The sequence below is a fragment of the Salmo trutta genome, chromosome 14 (assembly GCF_901001165.1).
Source record: "Salmo trutta chromosome 14, fSalTru1.1, whole genome shotgun sequence".
In the NCBI taxonomy this organism is placed as follows: Eukaryota; Metazoa; Chordata; class Actinopteri; order Salmoniformes; family Salmonidae; genus Salmo; species Salmo trutta.
Window position 1 is genome coordinate 14,920,537 of NC_042970.1, and position 14,035 is coordinate 14,934,571.

The 14,035-nt window shown below is 41.8% G+C and overlaps 2 protein-coding genes across 5 annotated transcripts; both read right to left on the reverse strand.

The window, feature by feature from the left end:
- Positions 1-318: 318 nt before the first annotated feature.
- On the reverse strand, positions 319-5,852 carry LOC115207466 (tumor necrosis factor receptor superfamily member 5-like). 3 transcript variants are annotated; one of them, XM_029774548.1, is made up of 7 exons: positions 5,692-5,852; positions 5,283-5,408; positions 4,707-4,841; positions 4,468-4,555; positions 4,292-4,362; positions 1,397-1,531; positions 319-1,173 (listed from the first exon to the last, which is right to left on the reverse strand). In XM_029774548.1, the coding sequence occupies exons 1-7, from the start codon at positions 5,819-5,821 to the stop codon at positions 1,112-1,114; spliced, it is 747 nt and encodes a 248-aa protein (XP_029630408.1). In that variant the 5' UTR covers positions 5,822-5,852; the 3' UTR covers positions 319-1,111. The 3 variants fall into 3 exon arrangements, with proteins under 3 accessions (XP_029630408.1, XP_029630407.1, XP_029630409.1); XM_029774547.1 differs by having other exon boundaries at positions 319-1,212; XM_029774549.1 differs by lacking the exon at positions 1,397-1,531 and having other exon boundaries at positions 319-1,212; positions 5,692-5,851.
- Positions 5,853-10,064: 4,212 nt separating this feature from the next.
- LOC115207469 (tumor necrosis factor receptor superfamily member 1B) lies at positions 10,065-12,970 on the reverse strand. 2 transcript variants are annotated; one of them, XM_029774551.1, is made up of 7 exons: positions 12,739-12,969; positions 12,440-12,553; positions 11,843-11,971; positions 11,683-11,755; positions 11,265-11,515; positions 11,041-11,154; positions 10,065-10,865 (listed from the first exon to the last, which is right to left on the reverse strand). In XM_029774551.1, the coding sequence occupies exons 1-7, from the start codon at positions 12,836-12,838 to the stop codon at positions 10,774-10,776; spliced, it is 873 nt and encodes a 290-aa protein (XP_029630411.1). In that variant the 5' UTR covers positions 12,839-12,969; the 3' UTR covers positions 10,065-10,773. The 2 variants fall into 2 exon arrangements, with proteins under 2 accessions (XP_029630411.1, XP_029630413.1); XM_029774553.1 differs by having other exon boundaries at positions 10,769-10,860; positions 12,739-12,970.
- Positions 12,971-14,035: the final 1,065 nt, after the last annotated feature.

A 14,035-nucleotide genomic window follows, 5' to 3' on the forward strand; every position in this document is an offset into this window, starting at 1 on the left:
CACTTGTATTCTCGTCGCGTCCTCTGTATTCCCTTCTTCTCAAAACCCATTGGATGAGAAAGCCAGAAGTCCCGCCCCTCTGACATCCTCCAATGGGTTTAGGAGGCAAGGAGAGAGGATGCAAGGAAGAAATTGAGATTCTCCCACTGTTCTACTTCTGTCCAGTGTCCACCCTTCCTTCCTTCCTTGCGCCCTTTACTATGCTCAATTTTGATCATTTCTTTCTATCCATCCAATTATGATAGATTTGCGAATACTGTCACAATGTTCAGCAGCCTATCGTGCACTGCTTGATAAAACAAATCACAGATAGACATCTTATAAAATTGTTCATTTTTTATTCTTAAACAAAAAAGTACAGTAATAAGCCTTTTTATGATCTGTACAGGGAAACACCTTTTTAAAGGTCACTTTTTTTAGGTTTTCATACCCACTAATAAAATCAAGTGAATCGACACAGTAGCCTACACATTGTTAATGGAACTTACATTAATTTGACATTGATTGCATTGATTTCACTTGTTCAGTTCTTGTTTAAAAAAGAAAGATATCAGGAATTAGAAGATGCCTCTACATGTTTTTGTCATAGCTGAGAGAACAGTTAATGTTCTTCCCAGGGGCTCAGTTGGTAGAGCATGGTGTGTGCAATGCCAGGGTTGTGGGTTCAATTCCCACAGGGGGGCAGTACAACAAAAAAAAATGCATGAAAAGAAATGTATGTATTCAATACTGTAAGTCGCTCTGGATAAGAGCGTCTGCTAAATGACTAAAATGTTATCAGTAATTTACATGAGTATTATTATTACTCTTAAGAAATAGTAAAGAAAAAATGGTATTAATTGTGCAAAAAAAGTAAGAAAGGCTGTAGAAATAATAATTAGTGTTGATGAAAGACTGCACAAATGAAGAAAGCAAGCGATAACCAAGATTACAAAATACAGGGGAATTATAGGTGGCTTAATGCACGTTGTTTCTGTAGAAGACTTGAATTTGTTCACTTGGGACTAGCTGCCATGCTATCTCTGAAATAAAAGCACTCCTGCAACACATGTCAGATCATACAGTGGAGATGCTCTCTATTGACAGCAGACTGGCTGGCATGGTCCTTGGTTTAAGCCTGGTGGATGAGCAGGCCACCACTCTCCTCCTTTGACAGCGGGCAGACACATATATCTGAGGAAGCGATGGAAATACTTGTAGCAGGGCAGTTCACTGAGGGAGAAAGGGTTGTGAAAAGGTTGTTTTGAACACGTCACTATTTGAACTTGAACTTTACATCTGAATACTGTAATTAATTTGAGAATACAATGTTGCCTATGCTTTATGTTCCAAAGAATTTCAAAATGACCGACACACAGTGTCAACAACTTAACCTACTCTATAGTAGGCTACTCACTGGCTTTAGGCTTCTTGTGTCTGATTATCCTGATGCAGGCTTGAGTGAGGAACACCAAGAGGGTGCCAGTAAAGAAGAAGGAGCCAATGGCCAGAATCAGCTGAATGGAACTCCCGTCCTCTTTGCTTCCTGTCGCTGATGAACAGTCAAACAATTAGATCTACCCAAATACACTACATAGCCAAAAGTGTGGACTCCCCTTCAAATTAGTGGTTTCGGATATTTCAGCCACACCCGTTGCTGACAGGTGTATAAAATTGAGCACAACACCATACAATCTCCATAGACAAACATTGGCAGTAGAATGGCCCATACTGAAGAGCTCAGTGACTTTCAACGTGGCACCGTCATAGGATGCCACCTTACCAACAAGTCACTTTGTCAAATTTCTGCCCTGCTAGAGCTGCCCCGGTCAAATGTAAGTGTTTTTTTTGTGTAGTGGAAACTTCTAGGAGCAACAACGCTGCAAAGTGGTAGGCACACAAGCTCACAGAACGGGACCGCCGAGTACTGAAGTGCGTACAGCGTAAAAATCCTCTGTCCTCAGTTGCAACACTCACTACCGAGTTCCAAACTGCCGCTGGAAGCAACATCAGCACACAAACTGTTCATCGGGAGCTTCATGAAATGGGTTTCATTGACCGAGCATCCACACACAAGTCTAAGATCAGCATGCGCAATGCCAAGTGTCGGCTGGAGTGGTGTAAAGCTCGCCGCTATTGGACTGTGGAGCAGTGGAAATGTATTCTTTGGAGTGATGAATCACGCTTCACCATCTGGCATTCCGACGGACAAATCTGGGTTTGGCGGATGCCAGGAGAACGCGCTACCTGCCCGACTGGATAGTGCCAACTATACATTTTGGTGGAGGACGAATAATGGTCTGGGGCTGTTTTCATGATTTGGGCTAGGCCCCTTAGTTCCAGTAAGGGAAAATCTTAACGCTACAGCATACAATGACATTCTAGATGATTCCATACAGAAAGGTTTGTCGAGATCGTTGTGGAATAACTTGACTGTCCTGCACAGAGCCGTGACTTCAACCCATTTGAACACCTTTGGGATGAATTGGAACGCCGACTGCGAGCCACATCTAATCGCCCAACATCAGTGCCCGACCTCACTAATGTTCGTGGCTGAAAGGAAGCAAGTCCACGCAGCAATGTTTCAACATATAGTGGAAAGCTTTCTCAGAAGAGTGGAGGCTTTTATAGCAGCAAAGGGGGGGGACGAGCTTCTTATTAATACAGCCGCAAGCTGCCCAGTGACACGAGCCTACCAGACGAGCTAAATCACTTCTATGCTCGCTTTGAGGCAAGCAACACTGAGGCATGCATGAGAGCATCAGCTGTTCTGGACGACTGTGTGATCACGCTCTCCGTAGCCGACGTGAGTAAGACCTTTAAACAGGTCAGCATTCTCAAGGCTGCGGGGCCAGATGGATTACCAGGACTTGTGCTCCGGGCATGTGCTGACCAACTGGCAGGTGTCTTCACTGACATTTTCAACATGTCCCTGATTGAGTCTGTAATATCAACATGCTTCAAGCAGACCACCATAGTCCCTGTGCCCAAGAACACAAAGGCAACCTGCCTAAATGACTACAGACCCGTAGCACTCACGTCCGTAGCCATGAAGTGCTTTGAAAGGCTGGTAATGGCTTACACCAACACCATTATCCCAGAAACCCTAGACCCACTCCAATTTGCATACCGCCCAAACATATCCACAGATGATGCAATCTCTATTGCACTCCACACTGCCCTTTCCCACCTGGACAAAAGGAACACCTATGTGAGAACGCTATTCATTGACTACAGCTCAGCGTTCAACACCACAGTACCCTCAAATCTCATCACTAAGCTAAGGAACCTGGGACTAAACACCTCCCTCTGCAACTGGATCCTGGACATCCTTACGGGCCGCCCCCAGGTGGTGAGGGTAGGTAGCAACACATCTGCCACGCTGATCCTCAACACTGGAGCTCCCCAGGGGTGCGTGCTCAGTCCCCTCCTGTACTCCCTGTTAACCCACGACTGCATGGCCAGGCACGACTCCAACACCATCATTAAGTTTGCTGACGACACAACAGTGCTCTGATCACCGACAACAAAGAGACAGCCTATAGGGAGGAGGTCAGAGACCTGGCCGGGTGGTGCCAGAATAACAACCTATCCCTCAACATAACCAAGACTAAGGAGATGATTGTGGACTACAGGAAAAGGAGCACCGAGCACGTCCCCATTCTCATCGACGGGGCTGTAGTGGAGCAGGTTGAGAGCTTCAAATTCCTTGGTGTCCACATCAACAACAAATTAGAATGATCCAAACACACCAAGACAGTCGTGAAGAGGGCACGACAAAGCCCCTCAGGAAACTAAAAAGATTTGGCATGGGTCCTGAGATCCTCAAAAGGTTCTACAGCTGCAACATCGAGAGCATCCTGACCGGTTGCATCACTGCCTGGTATGGCCATTGCTCGGCCTCCGACCGCAAGGCACTTCAGAGGGTAGTGCGTACAGCCCAGTACATCACTGGGGCAAAGCTGCCTGCCACCCAGGACCTCTACACCAGGCGGTGTCAGAGGAAGGCCCCAGTCATAGACTGTTCTCTCTACTACCGCATGGCAAGCGGTACCGGAGTGCCAAGTCTACGACAAAAAGCCTTCTCAACAGTTTTTACCCCCAAGCCGTAAGACTCCTGAACAGGCAATCAAATGGCTACCCCGACTATTTGCATTGTGTTCACTGTTGTATTCGGCGCACGTGACAAATAATCTTTGATTTGATTTGATGATTTTGGAATTAGATTTTCGACAAGCAGGTGTCCATATACTTAGTATACATTGGAAATTACTTTGGATTGTGATTTGTTTGACTGTATTTGCCAACATACCATGTATGCCACATTTTGAGTTGTGGGTCTTGTTCCCAGGGAAGATCACATCAAGTCCATGTGCACCACACCTGTTGGTGACAAGGTATTACAAGTTATTTTGGAGCCACTAGAAACATTTCACATGAGCTCTGCTAAAAGTGATATCTGGCTATTTTTCAAAACAGTGTTCTTACTGTGTCAACAGTTTGCAGTGAGAATGTTCAGTGTCAGAGTATGTGTTATTAGGACATGGGACACATTTCCAAGTGTACTCCCTGGAACCTGTAAATGTAAAACATACTTCAGGTTAGCAGTGGTATGGACATGCCTGTTGATCACTTCCCAGCATTAAGATGATGTTGTATATTTTGCTGCATTTGTAAACGGAGTCAGTGACAGGTAGTAGAGGAAGGAAAACATATGACAGTCTTACCTGTCCTTTTCAATTCCTCCCCCTTGCGGCATTTATTTTTCTTTTCACATTTTGAGCAGACGTGGTCTGAGCACAGGAAACCAGAGCCACACGAACAGTTTGCATTTGCGGTTGAGGTGCACATTCTTGTGTAGACTGCCCAGAAAAGCAACGAGAGAAAGAAGACTACCAGGTGAGAGTCTAGTAATTCAGTGGAGACATTTACAGACCATTACATGAATGAACAGTGTGAGCCTCTCTGTGTGCCTGCCCCAACAGCCACCACTTTCCTGTTATGAGTTACTTTGACCATTGAGGGTCGATCAACAATCTAAGGGTAGGACGCTAATGATTTTTAAGAGCTAGACCAATAGAATGTTTTGTTTATGCCACCTGTCATCCACAGGAGGTTGGTGGCACCTTAACTGGGGAGGACGGGCTTATGGTAATGGCTAGAGCGTAATAAGTGGAATGGTATCAAATACATCAAACACATGGTTTCCAGGTGTTTGATGCCATTCTATTTGCTCCATTCCAGTCATTATTGTGAGCCGTCCTCCTCTCAGCAGCCTCCTGTGCTGTCATCATAACCCTTACCGTGTTGGCATTTGAGGCATGGTTGACAGTCCTCAAAGCGGTCATTGGAGTCAGAGTAGAAGCCCACTGGGCAGTCACCACAGTCAGTTTTGGTGCTTGCTGTGCATTGCTTCTTCACAAATTTGCCTATGAGCCAGCCAGTCAGAGATCAACTAAATATTAGTTCAGTTATATTCTTACATGAATAAAGTATTTGTCACATTGTGACAAAGAATTACAAGCAATGGATATATATATAAACATTTTTAACAAACACAATATAGGGTGCCAACAAAAGATTTACCGCAATAATCTCAAGGATTTAAATTTGGAATTAATATGTTATCTTTTTATAATACCATTTATGTTTCCATGATCTCCACTCCACTGAGTTGTAGTTAGTTTTTAGCTTCTAACAGGCTAGTCTTACCTGGTGGACAAAGTTCACAACATTTGCCATCTTTCTCATACGAATCATTGCATTGTTGATCAGCTGCTAAAGCCATAGTCCAAAAATACAGAAGACAGATGACTGTCATATGGATGTACTGAGTGTCCATTGTGTTTAACACATTCTCCTTTCTCCCCCGATTATTTTATGTACTGTATGCAGTGACGTCAGGTATCTCTCTCTGTGTGGGTGCCAGGGGCAGAAATCCCGGGGGGGGACGGGGGGGACACGACCCCCCCATCCTGGGAAAAATTTGATTTGTCCCCCCCAATATCTCACTGAAACATAACTATGTAATTTAAATAATATTAATAATACGCAATGAAAGCAATTGTGCTGATTATAGACACTTAATAGCGCGTTTTTAAGTTTCAAAAGATTGCAACCCCCCCACCCTTTGCCTCACAATGGTTTGATCCACTGCCAGTTCCTTAGCTTGCTAGGTAACAGAGAGGTCGTATCTACTGTCTGAAAGGCAATCAATGAACGTAACTGACGTGAGGTTAATCCAGTCAATCGCGCACACACACACTAGCTGAATATGCAGAGCTAGCGCGCAAATATTAACTATTAAGCTAGCTAGTACCTATTCCATTTATGTGGCGTCGTCAAAGATGGAATCAGCATGCAGATGATGTAAATTAGTGCTTCAAAGTCCCTGTGATAAGGTTAGCGATAAACTGAAATCCAAACTGAACAGAACTACTCTCTCTTCTACCATTGTCTTAAATATATTTAATGGTCTCGTTGCAAAAGCTAAATTGTCGCAAGTGAACTTTTATTAATTTATTTTATTTCACCTTTATTTAACCCGGGTAGCAAAGATTATAGCAAACACCACTGAAACTGAATAGGTGCTCGCTAGCTTTGCAAATTCAGCTATTGTTGGAAGCCAGCCAATATGAAACAAACTATTAAAATTACAAAAGGTTGCAGCATATGTTGTGTAAATGGTGAACTCATACAGCTGTCAACTCTTGTCATTTTAATCCATTTCACATTTGCTAGCTACCTTTTAGATCGAAGCCCAAATAGAATGATTGAAGATGATACAAGCCCATCTCCTACTGTAAATAACCTACACACTGTGTGTGTAGCCAGCCAGCCAGCCAGGTAGAAAAATGGCAGAAAAATAAAAGACGGACATCAGAGTATTTTTCAATACACCAAAACGCATAGTAAGAACACTAGTAGCCTAATATCTCAAAGACTAGTTGATAAAATGTTCATAAGAAAGAAATGAAATTCTAATGGAAATGTTTCACAATGATGTCATTAGGCAGAGCAGGCAACAGATGGCACACAGACAGCAGAGTTGGGGACAGATATGCAGGGACAGACTGGCAGAGACGGGGAGTCTCAGGTAAGTTTGTTGAGTCTTTGTTTGGCAACATTATGAAAGGTTCTCAATTTTTTTTACTTGTAAAATAGGAACATAATTGGAAAATGCCATGGATACCCCCACTCTCAACTTAAACTGGTGACTGAACTAAGATTTGTTAAAGGCAATGGTATTGCTGTTGTGATTAGTTGTGTAGTTTTGGGTACCGGTAGTTAGGAGTACGGCAAACACCTTATTTCTTTGGTTCCTCAATATACATTTACAATGTAGGCTATGTGTTACAGCACTACTTTTGGTGTCCCCCTCAGGAATTGCTCTTGAGAAAATTTCATGTAATTGTCCCCTCCAAAGTTGATATCAGATTTTCGCCAATGGTGGGTGCGTGAGTGTGTTGTAAGCAATCTAGGAAGCAAGTGTTTCTGTGATGTTTATCCAGCTGAAGCAATCTATGATGTGTATAGTATGAATGATGTGAGTTTGACAGTAGACCTAGATACATAAGCTGAATGTGTGAGCATCTCTCTCTTTCTCCCAATGTGCTAACTTTTTTTTCTTCCAAAAAATGTATTTGGTATCGGCGTTGCTGGGTTCATTAAAAACTCTGATGGATTTTGGATGTCCTTGGTCTTACTTATTTTTTAGAGCCTATACATGAGGCCAACTTTTCCATATTATCCTGGAGGCAAACTTACACCGTCTCATTACTTTGCATGAATGATATTGCTGAACTTTAAACAATGCAAAATCATTTGTTAAGCTTCTTTCTATTCTGTGGATGAAAGAGCTAGCATGAGCTGAAATCTATGTCCACCTTAAGGTATAGAACTGCCCACTGGGCGAAATGGGGGAGAAAAAACTGTGTGTTGCCCTTACCAGTAAAGACATGCTCCAGTACTTTGGCGACTAAGAATTGTTTTTTTAACACTAGAACTGCTGGGCCTTTTTAACACTAGAACTGCTGCCCCCCCCCCCCCCCCCCTTCAAGCCAATTATCAGCCTGACTGCAACATTCTAACAGTGTAATTAACACATGTCATACATGCTATCTCAATAAATAATCATTTGGTTGTGTTTATGAAAACACACACACCTTCTAAACTTTTTTTTAGACAGCCTCCTTTCTCGTCTCGGTCACTCTTTCATTCCTAACCCACCTATGTTGACTGCATCAGTTGTGAGCCACAGGAACACGTCACAACTGTCACAACGCCTCTTCACAGTGACGTCAGCTGCAGATCAGGACCACAGGAACACGAGGTAGGTGGTTGTGTGGGGCCCTAAATGTCACAATACTATCGTAGGCTACATACACAGCTATAATTCCCCTTATTGAGTCCTCTTCTCAGCCGACAGAGCCATGGCACACACCACTCACTGCTGCCTACAACTAGGATCACACGTCACCTGGTCAACTCTACCCTTTAGTGGTGGAGACCCACTTTTATTTATTTTATAAATGTTTTATTTAACCTTTATTTAACTAGGCATGTCAGTTAAGAACAAATTCTTATTGACAACAACGGCCTACTGGGGAACAGTGGGTTAACTGCCTTGTTCAGGGGCAGAACGACAGATTTTTACCTTGTCAGCTCGGGGATTCGATCCAGCAACCTTTTGGTTACTGGACCAACGCTCAAATCACTAGGCTACCTGCCGCCCCAAAATTATTAAACTCTATGGTTTAATTAACCTTTGATGTGCTCAGGTATATTGTTACATATACTGGTATATTTTTACAGGGGCACAACTTTCACTGGAGATGGGGGGGGGACATGTTCCCCCCACATTCTGAAATAGCATTTTTGTCTCCCCCAGTTTATTCATCGGAATGTGATACAAAACGAGGCAACGGTGTGCTTTAGGACCATGAGGACGCCTCTGAGTGGTCGGGTAGGCTGTTTGGAGTGTTTATGCAACTGGATAAAAAATGTTGATCAAAATGGAATGAGTTACAAAAGCTTTTTACAGGAGTTACACAAACAACATATCGCTGGTCCATGTTTACTGCTCACGGGATATATTTTTATGAAGCCAGTGATGCAACATTTTAACCAGCCTTTGTCAAGTTTCTTATGTTTCTATCATTTTGACCTGTTAAAGTGATTATGAATTTTGACACATTTCTGTAAGTTTAGTTTTTGGTAGAAGCACATGCAGAAACAGAGCCATCATCAGTGCTGCATAGATTAATTATAGAGAGATCCTGATAAATTGCTACAGGGCCTATGTCATAATCCCTCAAAATTCCATAAAGGTATTATAATTCTAATTCCTAATTATGTGGGTGAAATTCTAACTACTACTGGAAGGTGTGGGCCACCAGGGGGCATTAGTCCTTTGGTAAGCTCACAACCGGTCCAGTCCAGTAATGGGATCCTGTGCTATTAAAAATGTTCCATCTATTAGATGAGGCTTTAAATCATGAGCCTGAGGCTGAATGCATTTAGAAAAAAGGTTAAGGCTAACATGTTATTTTTTCGGTAACCTCAAGCCCAAATCAGTCTTATTAGTGGCCGATGTAGATTGAAATGGTTTTGATCGCCCATCACTCATTTTCCATCCTATTATGCACACAATATCCCTTCATTTTGTAAAACGACATATCTACTACAACCACAGTAATGAACATTGCTGAGATATGTGAAAAGTGATGATAAAAAAAAGATAAAGTGGAACCTATCAGAACATGAAAAGTGATCAACAACATAAGATCTCGCTCACGATGGCAGCCTCTGTCTTTTGACTTGATGGTTTCGATTGAAAACGTGAGTGGAAGTCATACAGACTGGGTGGAAGTATCTCTCTCATTGAAAATAAGTAACCGACCTATAGCCTATCCACAAGGGGAAGACCCTACCCAGTGTCTGTAATGTACTGATTCTTCTTTCTATACATCCTGATACTTCTGTTCTTGCTGGGTCTTAGTTTATGTAAATGTCTCAACTCCTAAGAATGTGCATATTGACATTTGGATCTGTCACGCGGAATGACGCTGGAGAGACGAAGCAGGTACGGGGAGTAAAACATTTAATTATAACGGACAGAGACGAGACAGCGTCAGAAAACAGAAACTAAGACAAGAAACAATCAATGCAGCAGCAGGGAATAGAGCAAGGGAACAGACAAATCTAGGGGAGGAAATGAACATGTGATAAGTGAGTCCAGGTGAGTCCAATAACGCTGATGCGAGTGACGAGGGAAGACAGGAGTGCGTGATGCAGGGTAATCGCGCCAGGGGAAGGGAAGAGCGGGAGCAGACGTGACAGGATCATGTAAAATGTGAAAAAGTTTATTTGCAAAGACATAAACAACCACAACATTTAACACAATACACATTTTACAATATGTTGCCACATTATTTTGCCACCATAGCATTGTTTTCACATAATCTCCCCTGTAAATCTAACCAGACACCTGAAGGAACAGGAAGTAGTGTTTATCATTATTTTGTCAGAAGCCCATTTGTGAAAATAACATAATATCTAGATCCCCCAGCGCAGCCGAGAACAATGCTATTGTTGACAAATAGATCGAAAACAAAGTAATGTCTAAAATTATTTTCCATAATAACAGAATACATGAGAATCAAATATTGACCCTATTTTTGAATTTTCAAACACTGTTTAAAGTTGTTTCTGGTTTAAAAGAGTGGCATTGAGAATAACTGCAACATTTTGACAATATGAATAGTTTGACAGACAGATAGCCAGGTATCTCTATCATGGCTCCCCCAAGCTTGGTTGTTTTACCAGGGAAGAGGAACTGCTGTCTCCAATTTCTTCAACTGGCCTCCGGCACATTGAGTCCTGAGCTAGGGTAGAACAATAGAGTCAGAGTATACAAACAAAACAACACACAGATGACATTTCAGATTCAAGAGCCCATCAAGCTCAAATAACTACAACGCACATAATAGCTAATGAAAATAACGTAACACTTCTCATAACGACTGTGTGACTTATAGTTTCCCTAAAAGTTGCACATACATGTTCTGACAGCTGTCTTCTTGTGGTTCTTGATGCAAGGAATGATGATCAGTTTGCAGGTCACAGTGGTAAGTAGAAAAGTAAGCAGCAGGACAGTTCCCATGAGTGTCATTACTGGAAGACAGAAATAAGGCATTATTCATATAAAGCTATACAATGATCAATTGTAACACAAAGTTTTACATGAATGTATGTCATGGACGAGAGTCAAGAACAGCATTTACCTTGGCCAAAATCTGCCGTTGAGAACTTGGGACTTTTGGTCACCTTGATAGTGGGGGCTGGTGTTAAGGTGGGGACATCAGGATGAGGGGATGACCTTTGGCTCTGGATCAATGACTTAGAAAAGGTCTGGATGGAGCCAGATGGGGAAGTGGTGTGTGTGGAGGAGAGGGTCTTCCCCTCTGGCTCTGAATTGTCATTACAGATCACATCTGATGTCGCATTGCCCGGAATCCTCACCCCACTCCTACACCTAAGACACAAGCAGATACACAGCCATGAGTCAGACTGCCTTAAAATTGCTTTGAAATCAATTGCAGAGGATGACAAAAAGTCCAACATTATATTGTAAATGTAAGGAGATTGCTTGATACTTTAGCAAATAGCAAAAAATGTACAAATGCTAGTTCATTTACATACTCTCGCCATTTCACACATTTAGAGTCCATTTTGGTGGTAAAGGATCCCTCCTCACATTCACGGCATATTAATCCTGAGGCGAGAAATTATATAATGCCAGTTAATTACATTTACTAATCAATCCATTAAAAAGCATCAGTATTACATGCTCCAGCTTTACCTGATGTATCCAGCCCAGACCCCTTGGCACACTTGCATATCGAAGACTCATCGTTCCTTCTAATGAATCCTGTACGACACTGACATACAGCATTGGAAGTCTTTGTGCACTCTGATATAAATTCACTGTCTGAATAAAAAACAAAGATATTATAGTTTATTGATACAAACAAACAAACGTGTCTGTGGGTTACACTGGCATATTGTATGGCTATTTGTATTCAAATCAAATTTATTTCTAAAGCCCTTCTTACATCAGCTGATATCACAAAGTGCTGTACAGAAACCCAGCCTAAAACCTCAAACAGCAAGCAATGCCGGTGTAGAAGCACGGTGGCTAGGAAAAAATCCCTAGAAAGGCCAGAACCTAGGAAGAAACCTAGAGAGGAACCAGGCTATGAGGGGGAGCCAGTCCTCTTCTGGCTGTGCCGGGTGGAGATTATAGCAGAACATGGCCAAGATGTTCAAATGTTCATAGTATTCAACTCAAGATTTGGTGTGGGATCATTTTACAGATACTATTTTCTGTCAACAGGTAATTTGTTTACATCATGTATTAATACTGATTGTAACTTCTTACTACATGATTATAACTTACTCTCAAGGCAGAAGGTGCAGGGTTCACATTGCTGAGAGCGATTTGGTCCTGCCTGGTATTGCCTTTCAGGGCATGGGTCACACAATCCTTCTTTCCGTCTACTTATCATCTCACCTTGATAATATCATTCACATTATTGTCCTTGTACTGTAATTGTTGTTAACATTGGACTCATTTCACATTAGAAGTAACTTTAATAGTATCACTGGCAAAGAAAAAGTATTCAAGATATATCTACATTCATTGTACATTACAGAGTAATGTAGTAATGTAGTAGTAATTAATAACTCATACTTTACCTTTTTTGCATTCGAAAATTGCCTCCACTGCATTTAAAAATCCTTTACAAGTGAATACACATAAATAGATGAGCACCCAGAATCTAGACAGGATCATCATATAACTTTCGCTATAGAAAAGAGCACGGCTGTCTGTGAACCTGTACAGGGGGGATTTAAAACTAAAGGAAAACCACTATGGTGTTGAAACCTCACTTATATATGATCTACAGCTTAGGTGACATATATATATTGATGTGGTGTAGTTCAGCTGTACCATGTGCACGTTTAACATTGTGTGATGAATCATATGATTTCCTGTTCCTCTTTAGTTATCCCCGCCCCAAGAGTGGTAAAAAAATTTGAATCCTCATTTCTTTCAACTGAAAATACTCTGTCATTCAAGGTTCATTATATTTCCTTCTAGAAAAAAGAAACGCACACCTATAAAGGCGAGGTGCTGGCTAGCGGAGCAGAACACTAGAAAATAAAGGAAAGCCGCACACTCTAAGAGCTCAGATGCAAAAATTTTAATAACCAACGTTTCGACAGCTAAGCTGTCTTCATCAGGGTATCATCACAAACACTGAGAGATGAGTCATTTATATAGTGTCAAGAGACACACAGGTGTTTGTAATCATGGCCAAGTATGGCCTAATATCATTGGTTAACTGAAATATTAAAAAAATGGTATACAAGGAACATACAAAAAGACAAACAAATGGATAACATATGATCATAGCATTTGTAGTCTAAAAAGTATTTAACAAACAATTACAATGGCAAAATCACAATAATCACAAGAATGGCTTCAGATCAAAGTCTATGTTGAGACCGAAGGGAGCAAGTGTCTTTAAATTAAAGATCCAGGCAGCCTCTCGTTTTAACAATAAATTATCAAGGTCACCCCCTCTCCTCGGGAGGGTGACATGTTCGATGCCAATATAACGCAGAGACGAAATCGAATGGCCTGCCTCCAAAAAGTGGGCCGCAACTGGGTAAGTCAGGTTTTTGCACCTAATGGTGCTACGGTGCTCTGAGATACGTACTTTTAATTCACGCTTTGTTTTACCCACATAATTTTTACCACAGGGACAAGTTATAAGGTAAATAACTGACTTAGTGGAACACGTAATAACACCTTTAATTGGGATAGATTTCCCTGTTTGGGGGTGTTTGAAGGATCTACATTTGTAAGTGCCATTGCATTGAGCACAGCCATTACACTTGTAATTTCCATCCAGTATGGGCGCAAATAGGCGTTGTTCAGGAATATCTTGGGCTGGTAAATCAGAGTGTACCAATTGGTCTCTGAGAT